This window comes from Vidua chalybeata, chromosome 1 (genome assembly GCF_026979565.1).
Source record: "Vidua chalybeata isolate OUT-0048 chromosome 1, bVidCha1 merged haplotype, whole genome shotgun sequence".
NCBI classification, from domain to species: Eukaryota; Metazoa; Chordata; class Aves; order Passeriformes; family Viduidae; genus Vidua; species Vidua chalybeata.
The window spans coordinates 83,639,268-83,654,509 of NC_071530.1; the positions used below are offsets into that span (position 1 = coordinate 83,639,268).

Sequence of the window (15,242 nt, forward strand, 5' to 3'; positions counted from 1 at the left end):
TACCACGGAGGTGGGGTCGTGCCGGGAGGCTGCAGCGGCATTTCTTGTCGTGGCCGGAGTAATGTACGTATTTTGGTTTGGGTTTGATTTGTTTGTTTGTTTGTTTTTTTCCCGATTTGGCGTGCAATGTTTCAGGGAGAGGAGCCGGGAGCTCTGCCGAACTCCTGGAGGATGTGGGTTAAATGAGCCTCGGCTGCGGAAACTCGGAGTGGCTCTACCTTGTCTTTCGAACACGGGCGAGGAAGAGGTGGTGTTGTGTGCTGGTTTGAGTAGTTAGGAAGGGAGGTAGTTTGTCTTTGCTCTCTTTAGTGTGCTTGGTTTTACTTGTCTGTTACAGAAACGTGTTCGCTGGTAGGTATTTAAACAGAACCCAAACCAACGTACTTCAGACTGAGTAAGAGGTTAATGAAAATCATCGTGTGTACAGACAGTGAATAGCACTCGACTGGATAATTTCTATTCCGGACCCTGCTGGATTTTGGGGAGCTCCATTTAATTCATCGGGCGTCCGTCCTCTTCACTTGTTGTCATTTGAAAGTTAAAAATAACCCCCCCAGCGCTCTGAGTTTTGCCTGCACCTGCCTTTGCAAACGCTGACTCCCCGGAGTTCTGCGTGGTGCTCTCTTGGAGCCGACGACGCCCGGTCCGTGTCCAGAGCCCTGCTATTTATAAGACTTGGCAGAGCGGGGGAGGAGGAGGAGGGATGCAGCAGCAGGCTGTTTGCCTTTTGCATAAACTACCGAGGCAGGTTGCATATTGTTTGAGATGTTGCATCGGTGGAGGCGAGGCGGGGTGCGGGGGGGAAGAAGTGCAGAAGCTGAAGTATTCCTAATCCTTCTTTTCCTAGGGACTGTGGCTTTATGAAGCGCTTCCCTCCGATGTGAATGCAGTGTCCCCTGTGGGATGCAGTAGGTGATGCCCAGCTGTACTGCAATGGCAATTGGAGCTTTCTCTAGTTCTCTTCTCGTAACCTGCTGCCTCATGGTTGCCCTCTGTAGCTCCACCGTTCCCGTACAAAAACTGTCCAAGGCTCAAGACAAACAGGAGATAAAGGCGAGCCAGGAAAAGAGGGATCACACGTCTACAAGGGACAGTCAGACAGATCCAGGGAAAATGAATGAGATCGGCAGGAGCGGGAGGGAGGAGGGTAGCAGAGACTGGAAGAGCAAAGGAAGCAGGAACTACTCGAACAAGGAGTCTTGGACTAAGCAAAAGCAGGCTTGGAACAGCCAGGGGACAAGCAGTAAATCTGTGAGCATCCAAGTGCAAGAGCAAAGGGATGCTGCTCCTGAGGAACCTCAGGTGGCAGAAGATTCATCTCTCCCAGCATCTGTTGCGAGCGTCACTCCCGAGCCTCCGGAGGAGTACGCCTATCCGGACTACCGTGGGAAAGGCTGCGTGGACGAGAGCGGCTTCGTCTATGCCATCGGGGAGAAGTTTGCGCCGGGCCCCTCTGCCTGCCCCTGCCTCTGCACCGAGGAGGGCCCGCTATGTATCCAGCCCGAGTGCCCCAGGCTCCACCCTCGCTGCATCCATGTGGACACCACGCAGTGCTGCCCGCAGTGCAAGGAGAGGAAGAACTACTGCGAGTTCCGGGGGAAAACCTACCAGACCCTAGAGGAGTTCATGGTAAGGAATGAAGCCAAAAGTCTTTTTGTGGGTTATTCTCTTGTTGAAAGTGGTATTATGATCTTTAACTGTTTTCTCAGAGGGAGTTCTGTGTCTCCCCCTCCTCTTCACAATTTTGTGTTAATATTACTTCTGCAGTCCTGTAAAATATTCCCCTTAAACATGACCTTTCTTGCTCTATGGTACTCTAACATTTTTAAGAGAGGGTGCTGATCTTTATTAATTCCTTTGGTATTTACAGTAAAAAATGCTACTTGGAAGGATGCTACTCAGTGGTGTTATGGATTTCGTGAAAATTTTCAGCAATACATTTTTTCTTTATTTAACTATTAACTGTTAAACTTCTGCCTTGCAGGGATCAAGCAGGGTTTTGTGGGCTGACTTCTATTCCTAGTAATCAGTTTGTGATGATCCCTTCTTTTTTAACAGTCATTTCTTTTTCCTTATTAACTATTTAAGTAGTGCTGCCAAGGTTGTATAATGTTTGCTTTCTGTGAATGACTATAGGCCTTCTTTTTAATAATAGCATAATTGGCAGTCTCGATTGCAGTGATACCTAAAGAAAGGACTTGAAAAGCTTCATGTTCAGGGAAATCCTTTCAGGCTAGGGTCTTTTTAGCATTACTGTGCAAGGTTGTTATCATTGAAAATGCAAGATGTTACAGTGCACTCAAAAGTTTTGGAGTTGGGGCCAGTTTTCTGGCTGTTTACCTTGTCTTTTTCCATTTAGTATTTTATTGTGGTTGAGACCTGTGAGCAGGCTCTAAGAAAGGCTTGTGAGATTTCTTGTGAGTGACTGTTAGATACAGGGCTGTTCCAAAACCCATTTCTGAATAAACTGGAGAATTTCATGCTGAATATATTGAGGGGAGTATGAAATATAATTCAAGGTTCTGGAAGCTGAGCCCCTCTCAGGGTGGAGAAATAGAAAGTGTGTTTTTGAAGGCTGAAATAACTTCTCACCTTTGCACTCTGGTACTTGCATGTTCCTGAAAACTTAGCTTTGGTTCATAATGTCTTTCCATGATCTTCAATTTAAGGGAAAATAAATAACAGAGCAGAGCTACTTTCTCCATATAAGTAAGAGCGTTGTCCTTTGCTCTTCTCAGGCTGTAATGTGCAGAGAGCACTGGTGAATTGCAAGGTATGGTAGAAAACATTGTATCATCCATCCTCCCTTTTTCCATGTCACCCTCAAGGGTTGCATTCAACTTCAGGGTGGCAATTTTCTACTTAAGAGGAAGCAGCTACCTTAACAACAGCTAGTTGGTGTGACCTTTTCCGAGATGGCTTGTGAGATCCTTTCTTTCGCAGCAAACTTAATTCTTGAGGGGTGGCCAAAAGATGAAGCTTCTCCACACTTTCTCCATAGGTCAGTGTTTTAAAGGCTTCTCCCTGCTTTTCATTCACACTCCTCTACAGAGTTCCATTTCTTAGCCTTTTTCTGTAGTGGTGTTGTATTAATGGCTGTAAAGCAAGCCTAAACTACTGTGTTAAATGTGTGGTAAATGTGGAACCTTAATGTTCCCTGGTACATTTGAATATGGCTGACAACCTTGGTAAAAATACAGTGTTGAATCCATTTGTAGAAATGTCCTGAAAAGATTTTGGGTTTCAGCTTTCTTTTTAAGTCCATTCAGCTTTTAGCCTTTGTCTTCATATCTTCCTCTAATGAAACATTACTGCTTTGTTTTACCCAGCTTTAGAAACACAAGTGAGAAGGGATGTCTTCTCAGAACAGCAAGGAAAGTTATTGATGCAATTAGGCAGTGGAACTGCAACCTGATTATTTTCCTATGTGAGAATCTTGGTTTTTAGTTGAGATTCAGTGTTGGTTCCAATATTGTGAGCACAAGCTATAAATGCAGCTGTTCACCCAGGCCACTGCAATCACTGGAGTTGTCTGGCAACACAAAGTGCAGATGTAGTCAGGTTGCTGCTGCTTAGTGGAAGCAATTGCAAAATGAAAGCAACTGCACAGTTTCAAAGGTAATTTTTTGAGTTTAAACTTGATGGTCTTAGGTTACTAACATTCTATCTCTTGATTAAGGTCAGGGAAGGAGTTATAAATGGATAGTGATGTGATTTTTCTCTGCATCTGCTCCTACTATTTGTGGCAAAGAGTACCAGACATCACTGAAGGAAGAAAAAGGTGACCTCCTAACATTTAAGTGACATTTTTGTACAAACATTTATGTATAGATGTGTAATTATGCATGCAAGTTTGTGAGTCTGCTTATATAAAATTCCTATATGGCTTGGCATGCAAAGAATTGCCCTGACTGGAGCCAGAAGCTGAGTGTGCCAGGGAGTTTGAGGTTTGATGTGTTTCTTCTTTGAAGTGCAGTCTGTCCTTCAGGCTTTGCTTGCATGTGCATGTATGCATGCATTTTTGTGTTTTCAAAAAGGACATGGATGTCAGCACAAAACACAGCTTGGGTATAGGGAAAGTCTCATAAAGCTGTTTCCATCAGCACCACTCTGGTCACCTGTGGATGTTGTGAGGCAGAATAGCAGTGTGATCACAACATCCATATTAGTGGAACTGGTACCAAAATCTTTATTTGGTGAAATGCAATGGGTATTAAAGTTCTGCACAGAAGCTGGAGATTTCTAAAGCACATGGTCCAAATCTTCCAAGTAAAATTCGAAAATGAGGGCTGATGTATGAAGTCTTACAAGAATCAGGAATTATCTTCAGAAGTGTGATGTTTTGGGAAAGACCTATAATTTTGAAACCTGTTGCTTTGTGTCATTTAGAATGTCCTTGCTACCACAAATGGTATTTGTTCTGTGAGTAAGTTACTTGGAAATCTGGAGTCAGCAAACCCAAATGAGTTTTGAAAGATCAGTGGTAATTGGAAGGCACAGAGGAGTACTACTCCTCTGAAGGCACAGAAGAGTAAAAGCACAGCTGTACGTTTATTATTGTCAGTGTAACCCCATTCATGTTACCCTGATATCTGTCAGTGGCAAGAAAATATTGGTAAAAATTCCAGCACAAAATAAAATAAATTTTGGATTATGATTGATTTTTTTTTTAATTTAGGTGTTTTCAAGGCTTAAGGAACAAAATGTAGATTGTATACCTATTATTAATCCTATTGTTTTGATGTCTTTTTGGTTTGTAATTAAAGTTGGACATGTGAGTGGGGAAAGCTCAAATTGCTTTGGACTACGAATGATTCGTCACTTCTTAATTATGACAATTTACATTAACCTGCTGGATAGACCTACTGCCCTTACTAAGCTACAGCTTTCTTCACACCTCCCTAGTGGAAAACTTAGCAGTTTACACAGTAGTGCGTTTACTCTTTTACAGTGCCTGCAACTCCTATACCTCTGCTCATAAACTTCCCTTTAAGCAGTTCTAAAGAACTAGGGGGTTTTTTTGCCATCTGTAGTCTATTTCTACAGGTTTTATGGCTGCCTGGTGAATACACAAGACTTCTGTTGCCTCTTGTTGTCTTCCTGCAGTTTTTTTCATAGGCAGAACTGCTGCTGCTACAGAGTTAACAGCTTCATCTGTAGACCATGGAGACATGGTATCAATAGTTGTCAGAGATTGATATTATTTTCAGTCCAGCCTGGTTATGTCAGAAGTGCTGAGTGTGAGTGCTGCTGGGCTGGTCATTCCTGCAGGAACAAGTGGGATGGATGCTCCTTGCAATGACTGCCACTGGGAACTGTGCTGCAGGGAATGCGCTTGCATTGCATGCGTAGAGAGGGGAAATGAAGGACCAAATGTGTCTTTTCATTCTGATTTATTTAGCTGCTGTTACATACAGGCACTGTCTTATTGTCTCTCTCTCTAGTGATAATTATGTCTCCAAGTATTAAGCTCCATTAAGGTGCAGAAAGTGGGGGTTTTGTACAGTTCCTGCTGTATCCTGATGATCAGTAAAAAGCAATGTGCTATTGTTTAGTCCAAGCATGAACAGATAGTGGCTGACACTGATACCATTTTAGCAGCCACTGTGGTTTACTTGCATGCCTGAAAAGAGCTTTGTAGAAATAAGCTCATGGAGACCCTCCTTGCTGCTGCCATTGCTCAGGTTGGTGGGTTGTACAGATGACAGTACTCACCAAGGGTGTACTGTAAGTATTCCCCTGAAATCCCATGATCTATTACACTAGAAGTGTCTTCTTTACTGCAGTATCACATTAACAGTGCACTCTGTTCATGAAAGATGCAATCTTCAGGTGTATGTGCTGTATAGGACAGAAATGTCTATCATGAATCATCATTATTAGATAAGAATTAGACCAGGTTTTTTTTCTCAATCAATAGTAAATGGCTTATTTGTCTGAGAATTTCAGCCTTTGTCAAATTTGGAAATCTAGTAAACCTATATAATTAGAATATGCTTAAATTTTACAGAGGAGAGATTTTTGGAATAACATCTCTGTGTTGCCTTGTTTCCTGATCAACATCAGATACTCTAGTTTTTACGCCACTTCCAATACTGACACAGCTACTAAGCAGTGTCCTGGACTAAGGAATGTCTCTGTTGTGGTAACTACTGATCTCATTCAACTTTGATGGTTGGCAAATTTGCATCTTTTCCAAGTCATGGCAAAAAGTATTAAATTTGATTGAAAGCTGTAGGTTTGCCTTCTTGATTCTGATCCTTGGAACTGAGTGCTGGTATTTTTTTTTTCAAGTGGGATTATATATTGTATAATATTTTTATATTAAAATAATATTAAAAAAATCAGTCTTCCTTAAAAACCATGTTTTTATAATTTAGTAAGTATTGTTTCTAGATATAACTCTAGAAGAAAGGAGTGTTGCTATTGACTTAATACTTAGGAGCTCAGGTTTGCTGACACTCAAAACTTCATGTGTGGTTCAAGTGATTACTTAAAGTACCTGAGCCTTTCAACTCTGAGCACTGGATCAGAACCCTCCTCATCTGCTGACACTCCAGCTCTGGAAGTGAACGTGACCGTTTAAAAACAATTACAAAGTTGTCCCAAGGCCTGCAATAAAAATCTTCTGCACTGGACTGTCAGTCTCCATGTGGGATTTCCTAAACATATGCGTGGTGTTATCCTTGGTAGAGTGGAAAAGCAAAGAGAAAATGTAAAGTGAGTAGCTAAGAAAGGAAACCTGAAATAAATAATAGCAATAAAAGCAGAAAGCAACACAGCAGGAGACCCTATTTAGGCTTTCTAAGCAGAGGGAAGGGCGTGAAAGATATCTGAGTGCATAAGTGAAAAAAAGCTTTGGCAGGTGGGAAGGGAAGTAGCAAAGCATGAATGAGCATTTAGTTGGAGATGATGCTTTGCAAGCATCAGCATGTTTGAACTTTGGAAGTGAGAAGGATGTGAGAGGCAAGCAAGCAGAGAATGGATTTGAGGAAAAAATATGATAGGCTGCCTGAAAAATAGGGAGAAGAAGCAGATGATCTGCAAGTTAGACATCTGGGTGATTCTTCAAAGTGAGTAATTATTTTCTTTTTTAGATTTTACTTTTTTGTGCTCTTATTGGAGAAGTGAAATGGGGGATTGTCTGCATCAGCTGGAATCTGGAATGAAAAATGGTCCATAATAAGAACAACCTCCTCATTTAGTAAATCAGTAATCTGCACAGATTATAGATTTAGAGGATCACTAATAACAACGTTCAGCTGCATTTTCATCCTGTGTTCTGAGCATGGGTAGCCATGTGGTTTTTTGGAGTGCAGCAATGACATTTACAGTGTAGCATTTATTGCTCTTCAGATCCTTGCTTCCCTCTAGCTTGTGTGGTATGAGGATGTCAGCAGTGCAAGTGTGATGTGCCTGATGAGGAATGCTGAGGAGGACAGCTGGACTTGCACATGTGGCAAGTGCAGACATTTCAAAATCCATTTTTTACTAAAGAGAGTCTTGCTACTCTTTTGTTGGGAATTAATTTCTTTGAAGTAGATCTTTCAAGTAACTATCTCATGGTATTCCTATTCTGTAAGAGTTCTTCAAACCCAGTAAAATTTCACTAGGTATAAAGGATTACCTGTATTTTCCTTCACCCCTTTCTTTGAATTTCAACTTCCTTTCAGAAAGTTACAGGTATTAGAAGAATGTCCAAAAACAATCAACCTATGGGAAATACCTGAATTCAAAAGGGTGGGTTTTTATCCTGACTTCTCTTTGAAAAATATAATTTTCAATAAAATGTAACTTCCTGCTACCAAAATACTTTCAAACCTGAAAAAAATCCCAGTAACTATTTCCATTAAAAGAAGTTTCAAGCTTCATTTAGCAAAACTTTTCTTCTTAAAATACATTTGTTTTCTCTAAATTATTTTTGAACCTCTAGTAGAACTAAACTAGATTATGAACTTAACTTTTAGGAAGTTCGTTGGAAATTCAGTAAGGTAATTTTTGGTTTATTTGTATTAAAAGTCTTCACTGTTGTTGTTTTCAACATCCCTCTGACTTTCCTATTTGGTGTGTAGGTTCAGAGAAGAGCCTGTTTTGTTTTGGTTTTCTTTTCCTACTGTGGTTCTATGATTTTGCTGGAGTCCAGTCTTGCTCTCTGCATTCTTTAGGCCAAAACCCATTTGTTTTAGAGTGGGGAGGAGAAAGACGTGAAGAAAAGAGCATTTCAGATGAGAAGGGGGCACTGCACACTCCAGGAGTGCATTAAGTGGAGGAGTTAAAGGGTGACTGGGTTTGTGTTTCAGGTTTCTCCGTGTGAGAGGTGTCGCTGTGAAGCCAATGGCGAAGTGCTGTGCACGGTCTCAGCCTGTCCGCAGACCGAGTGTGTGGATCCTGTGTATGAGCCTGACCAGTGCTGTCCCATCTGCAAAAATGGTGAGTGATGGCTGCAGAACTAGGAGGAGGCCTCTCTTGGAGAGATCCATGGTGCTCTGTCCTGCTTTTGAAAAAGGATTCAGATATTTGTCTTTTTCCTCGAATGGACATGGAGTTGTGTATGGGTGGTGTAATCCTGTTGTGAGGAATCAGATCTCCCTTGGTTGGGGTGGACTCAATTATGACCTACGTGGATTTTTATTACCCAGGAGACAATTAGGATGTTAATACCAGCTGTTTGTGTATCTCTTGGATATATAATTCACACAAACTCATTGTGGCTGTGTTTTATCTGAGTTCTGGAACTCAGAACTCATATTATCCACCTTTCAACATGAGCAGGAAAAGCTACTTTTGTTCTCCATTCATATTTGTTTCCCTTTCAGATATTCTTCTCCTTTTTTTGGTCTGTTTTTTTTTTTTTTTTTCCTTAAGGCAAATCAAATGTACCTTATTGAGCTCATCTAATTTTCATAACTAAATGAATTAAACTCCCGAATTTAATTGAATATTTTTTGTAACTAAATTAGACAGAAACTCTCTCTACTCCCAGCAAAGGCTTGCATTAGATCAAAATCTTAGTCTATTTAGACGAAAGAAATTACATGACATACTAGCTCATCACTTATAAAGAAGAAATTATAATTTATTAATAGAAATGAAAGCTGCAAAATATCAAATGAAATTATATTTAAAATTGAAAAAGACATTTTAAAATACTCAGATAATGTGCACACATCTATTATTTCTCTTGAATAGGTAGGTTTCATTGCATTAGCTAAAACAAACTGCTTAAAACTGTGGGAAAGTTGGGGGAGGAGAGAGTGTTCAGCATATGGTTTCCACAAATTCAACAGCAGATGATAAGGGATTGTTAATTGTATTGGAGGAGTTTTGTTTGTATGGATATAAAAGTAATTGCTTCACATCCGATAATTGGTTGTTACAACCCTGAAGGAATTTATTCTCAGCTGTACAGCTTAAGGGCACTCTTGTTTCTGGAGATGAGGATAGGCATTTTTCAAGGCATTTAGGGACAGTTCCTGAGAAAGTCAGAATTTGGAAGCTGGTGATGTCATAGCTTGCTAGTCTGAAGGATCCTTTAGCACTTGTTTGATGGCAAGAACGTCGCTGACATTGTTTGTGCCATGCTCTGCTGCAGTTCCCCAGGTGAAAGTGACTTTAGCTGGCAAAAGGTCTGTTTTCAGTGTCAGGGATGGAGTTTCAAGCAGAATAGTTAAGACTCTGTAGTCTTTCTCGCTGAATTTGTCCGGTGATTGTAACAGTGTTTGGAGCTGCGTTGACCTTCCATCAGCACACATTCTCCCACAAGCAGCAACATAATGCACAGTAGTGGCAATCCCCCACTGATGGCTCTCTTGCGTTAAGGTAGCAGTGCAGGGCTTGGCTTGATTGTTCACACAGATTCCCTCACACGTTTCCCAGAAGTGAGGAAAAGTTACCAAAAACTGTACATGAAACATACGTTTTGTTGTAAGGAAGCTGCCTTTTCAGAGCTGTTAAAGCTGTATTACCTGAGTTCTACTAGCAAGAAAAAGATGATCCTGTCCTCAGCCTCTGAATCCCCAATATTGCTTGTGTATTTCTCCCATATAACTGTGAGCTGGCATCTCTGACCCAGTTTCAGACCAAGGTGACCACAGCTGCCTGTTTCTAGTGAGCTGTACTGTCACTTCTCTGCATCTCAGAGAACCAGCAGTGGCTTTCCTTGTTAGCTTTTAGATGAAGAAGAAAACCATTAGCAATAACAACAAGACCAAGATAGCTCAGAAGCAGCTCAGCTTTTCTGGTTCAGCAATTTCAGTATAATGTCACAAAGAAACTTCTTAGGAAACCTCTCCATCTGGGGAGTGCATTTAAAAAAAAAAAAAAGGACTGTTTGCTTTTAGAGCCTATTTTAAAGTGTGGTACACGTGCAGTTCTCTAGGAAGTTCAGTGAATTGCTAAATGTTTTTAATTAGATTGGAGCAAAAACCTACTGAGCAGGAAAACCTAGCCTGCCTCATCCTCTCATTTTCAAGCCTGCTGGAACAAATGTGCTGTGAACGTGAGTTGGAGAAACAATCATTGCATTGTGCTTCAGGGTTGATTGTTACAGCAATGACATCAATGACATCATGTAAGTGACACTAAAGAGCTTTGGGTGATGTACAGGGAACTCAGCAATTTTACCTGAATGGTGGGAAAGGTGGAGAGTCATAGAAAACATCCAAGTGAGGTAACTGCCATCATGATCTACAGTAGAGTAAGAAGGGGTGGGAGGTGAAGTTTGGGTTCTCTACATTTACTAACATTTGTGTGTTGAAAATGCACACAATCAAACTGATTTCCCTCCCTTTCCTGCCACTTCTTAATGTACAACACCTTCCCAGCTTGCCTAGTGGCAGATTGCTGCCAGTGACCCAACAGTGAGAGCCGAGTGACCACCTCTGTCACTGGTAAGAACATACACAAATGCCTGATTCAGAAGTATGGAGGAGATCTAGTGAAAGCTTGTGATTATTAGAAACTAATGAATTTAGTATCTCGACAAGTGTGAGACCCTGTGCCTTATCTGTTGTAGGAAGGCAAATATGTAGTTGACTTCTCTATTTTCACAAATTTGCTGGCAACCCTTATGAGGAGGGGCAGATGTGTAACTGCACATTGGACTTAGACAACTGTGCATGTGTGGAGGTACAGACTTGCTTTGGATGTAAGAAGTGGTGAATGGAAGACTTGTGGAATTAAAGTGTATGTGTAGTATTTAATAATCTTCTATATCACATCCTGGGTTTCAAAAAGAAGCCTGGATACTTCCATAGCTGACGATATTATTTTCTCCTTTGTGGGCAGGGAGTGCTTTAAAAGAACATTTGCTCTGAAAAGTAGTATATAGATGAGACAAAACACCTCACTGAGAAGATCTTGGGATTAGGGGAATCCTCCTGCTTTCTATATCTCAAGTCACTGCAACTGAGGCAGCTGTTTTGTGTTTATCTTATATAAATGGCCTGAAAGGAAACAGGGTGAGGACAGAATAGGATGGAGGAGAGGCTTCATTCTCCTGTGGATTGGCATGTTAAGCTTCATGCTTTTGGTAACCATGCTTTTGGTAACCACCAGCCACGAAAAAAAAAAAAAAAAATCCAGAAAGTTAAATCTGACTTCAGAAAGTTGCATTAAGTAACAGTTGCCCAGTTCAAATCTCCATCCTGCTATACATTATTAACATTGTGGTTACTTTTGTGGAAGACATCCCTGTTCACAGCAATATCAATAACCTTAGATTACAGACATTTCTACAGTTTGTGCAGAATTAAGGGTAAAGATAATGGGCATACAGTCACCCTTTCATTGGGAGAAGTCTGGGTACTTGTCACTGGTGCATTTGGGGTGGGGGGTAATACTGGTAGTGAATTATCTTTCTCTAGATTAAGTTACCTTGGTTGTGTGTTCCACTTCTATTCCCAGCATTAGAGCCCTAGTAGGCATACACAGCTAAACTCTGCTTTGCCTAAGCCTGCAGCTGTGGAGCAGCTGATGGAGTCAAGGGTGGCCCTACTCCTGCTGGTGTGCTTGTTGGAAGATGAGATTAAACCCGTATCTCACGTGGAGCCTGAGGGCGAGTCGTGGTCGCTAGACCAAAAAACATTTTGATTTAAGGTCCCCAAGAGATTTTTATTTCATTATATGGCTGAAAGATTGCCCTAGATAAAATGAAGTGGATCCTGTTGCTCTCCTAGCATTCATCTATCTGTGTGTCAGTGTTGATTCTCTGTCTACAGTAGGGAGAGCTGAGCTTCTCCTTTTGGCAAAGGCTCACAGCTGTACAGTCAAAAATAAAAACACTGATGCCTGGACGATCAAGTGTGTTCTTAGGGCTGCAACATTTGCAGGAGGTGTCTATTCTTACTGGCTGTGCAATAGGGAAACTTCACTGATTGCAGTCCTTTCAGGTGCCTTAGGTCATTTCAGGACTTTATTTGATATTTGTGTTCATAGTTACGGTTGAAATACATGCATCATTTGGTTGAAATGATTGCTGCTAGTGAGGTGCAGGTGGAATGTGCCAGGGAGGGCCTGTGGTGGTGGTTTTGTATTCCTGTGCTGAGGTTGACTCACTGAAACTTGCTTTAGTACTTTCCCATACAATTGCAGTGTTTAGGCCCAAGGTGATTTAAAAGTGTTTCTGAATGGCAAGTGGGGACTTCCATCTGAGAGAAGGAGCTCTCAAGGGAGCAAAACCCTGGTAACAGCTGCCAGAGCTGCTGTCCCCTTTTGCTCAGGACTCAAGTCTGTTAAACAATGGTGGTGGTTGATGAGTACTGTTGCCCCTATCATCCCTCTAGAATTCAGGTGGGGAGAGGCTACATTGGGCTGAGAGACCTGTCTGGCCATAAGAAATATGAGGATGTTTATTCTGGACCCATGAAGGGAAGTTGCACCTTGGCAGCTCTCATGTGAGCTGGCTGTTTGCTCTGCCCTGCAGCCCCAGCTTTGCTCAAGTACCATGGTGAATCTGACCTGTAAAATTTAATGTCCTTCTGCAGTGTGTTTAAATAAAATATGATATGACCTTGACCATAAGTGCCTTTATCTCCACAATGAAGAAAGTATCATCATGCTGGTGTCCAAATAGAGGTCAAGGCAGGACTATTGCAAACATCAGAAATGTAAATGCTGTAAAATTTAAGTAATCAGTGCTTTTGATTGTCCTCCCTTCCTTTTTCTATTGTCACTTTAAATACTTTTTTCAGTCATGCTTTGGCAGCTAATTTATATATAGCAAATGAGATCCAGAAGTTTTAAAGCCTGAGAGTGGTTTCTTTAGTCTACATTACAAGGAGGGGATCAAATCAGGTGGTTATGGAGGCCTCTTCTAGATGTAAAATATAGGTACCATAAAATGATTGTAAATTCTAGATTATAAGATTGAAACAGTATTTTTTTAATGGAATGTATATTAAAAAGTAATAACCTAATGAACAAGAAATTGCAGTTCCACCCACACAGTATGCACCAATGTGATTTGTTCCCTTCTAATGTGCTTACTTGAGGCATTTGAATGCTTGTGTATGCAGGGTAACATTTGCTCCATGTTTCTGGGTGCATGAGTCGCTTAGCAAAAACTTCTGCATGGACTCTCCACTTTAATAGAGTGTATTTCACAAAATGATTTATAATATGGGACTTCTAACCAAGAAATATTAATGTTCTAGGGGGAATGAATGTGTCAGGGAAAAAACACTGTTTAAGTTGCATGAACAGCTGTGTCTGATTAAAATTGCCTAGAGATTATGCAGGTAGGTTGAAAAACTGTAGAAGATATTTTGGCAGCCATGTATTGAAAACAACAGTCTTGCTTCTTTTAGTCTGCATTGGGTGTTTAAAGTGGCTTCCAAATCTGATAGGGGAAGTTGGTAAACTAGTTGCAGTAGTTTTTATTCTTGGTTTCTGCTGTTCATGAAGTTGAGAGGAGGTTTGGTCTGTATTGTCTTAATTCAAGGAATTACTTTAAACTCGTTTCATCCCTCCACTCACTTTTCTCTCTCCTGTGGGAAAGTTGGTGGCTGCATAGGCCATGTGTGCTTCCTGTGCAGAAATCATAGAATTTTGTGCCATTTTTTTGATCCAAAGCTGTTTGAATGCACATGGATCAGCACTGCAAAGTGGGCTGAGCAAAACCTTATGCCAAAACCACACAGACCTTGTTGTTTCCAGCTCACATCCATGTGCATGCGAGCGCATGGATATACAATCCGCTGTTGGCATCGCTCAGTGTTCAGCTGGATAAGTAGTGGTAGATGTGTTGTTTCCTCCAAGGGTTTATTTAGTGTACAAGTTATGTTGACTTCCAGAGTACCCATGTTTTCCTAAGTATATAAACCCATCAGCCCATGAAAAGGATCTGTCTGAAGGTATGGCAAAAGTATGCAGTTATACTGAGCCTAGATCAGTTTCAAGGATAAATCAGTTTATGTAGTGTGTATGCATTTATTGCAAATAAATATTGTGTGCATTTTTTTTTCTTTCCAAGGGCCAGAATACTCTCAGTTGGGACTTCTGCTGTCAAGAGGCATCTGTAACTCCCCTGAGTATATAATGTCCCATCATTTTGCTAAGACACATGAGGGCGATCAGAAATTATGCTAACCTTGGTATTTAATGTGGCACTTTATACTTAAGTAGAAGGATGTAGAAGAGCCTATTAAACTATAAAAGCAGTGTATCCTGTAAAGTTTTCAGAACTCACTTTGCAGTATTTTTTCATTACAGGCTGTTACAGTGAACCTGAAAAGCATTCGGTTTTTTGTCTCTTACTTGATACTGCGTGTTTAAGTCATATATCAAATTCTGCTGTATCAGTCCACTTTCATGGTAGCTTCTTGCAGGGATTGTCATTTTACTGTAAGTTGAAGCAAAAGCCAATGATGATGTGCCCCAGACTGGTGTTTAGTGGTGGTGATCCCTGGTGAGTGTGGGGAAACAAGCTGCCAGTTCACCATGGTGGTCAGAACTTCCATGTGTCGCAGCTACCTGACTTCTTAAAGTGCATTTTGTGTCAGCCTCAGGAGCAGAAAAACAAACATGCTTACTGTGCTGATAGAAAAAGAGCAGATGCTGAAATCCTGGGATAGGAGGAGACAATTTTCTAGCAACTTTCATGTAGCTGATGTAGCTTACAGTGCTTGTCATGGCAGTTTCACATATCTGCCATCCTGTGTAGGATGGATGCTGGTTAGGGTTCAGAGGGGAAACTGCCTTTGTGCCAGTACCCATCAGAATATTGGAGTAAGCAGTGTGCTCTT

At 41.1% G+C, this 15,242-nt stretch overlaps 1 protein-coding gene across 3 annotated transcripts in view; it reads left to right on the forward strand.

The window, feature by feature from the left end:
- Positions 1-15,242, forward strand: part of VWC2 (von Willebrand factor C domain containing 2) — an 80,907-nt gene that overhangs the window by 24,290 nt on the left and 41,375 nt on the right. For 2 of the 3 annotated variants that reach the window (XM_053966407.1, XM_053966389.1), the window contains exons 2-3: positions 848-1,629; positions 8,301-8,430. In XM_053966407.1, the coding sequence (XP_053822382.1) occupies positions 916-1,629; positions 8,301-8,430 (844 nt within the window). In that variant the 5' untranslated portion in view covers positions 848-915. Of the gene's footprint in view, positions 1-46; positions 64-847; positions 1,630-8,300; positions 8,431-15,242 lie in introns of those variants that run through there. The other variant, XM_053966398.1, reaches the window with a different exon arrangement.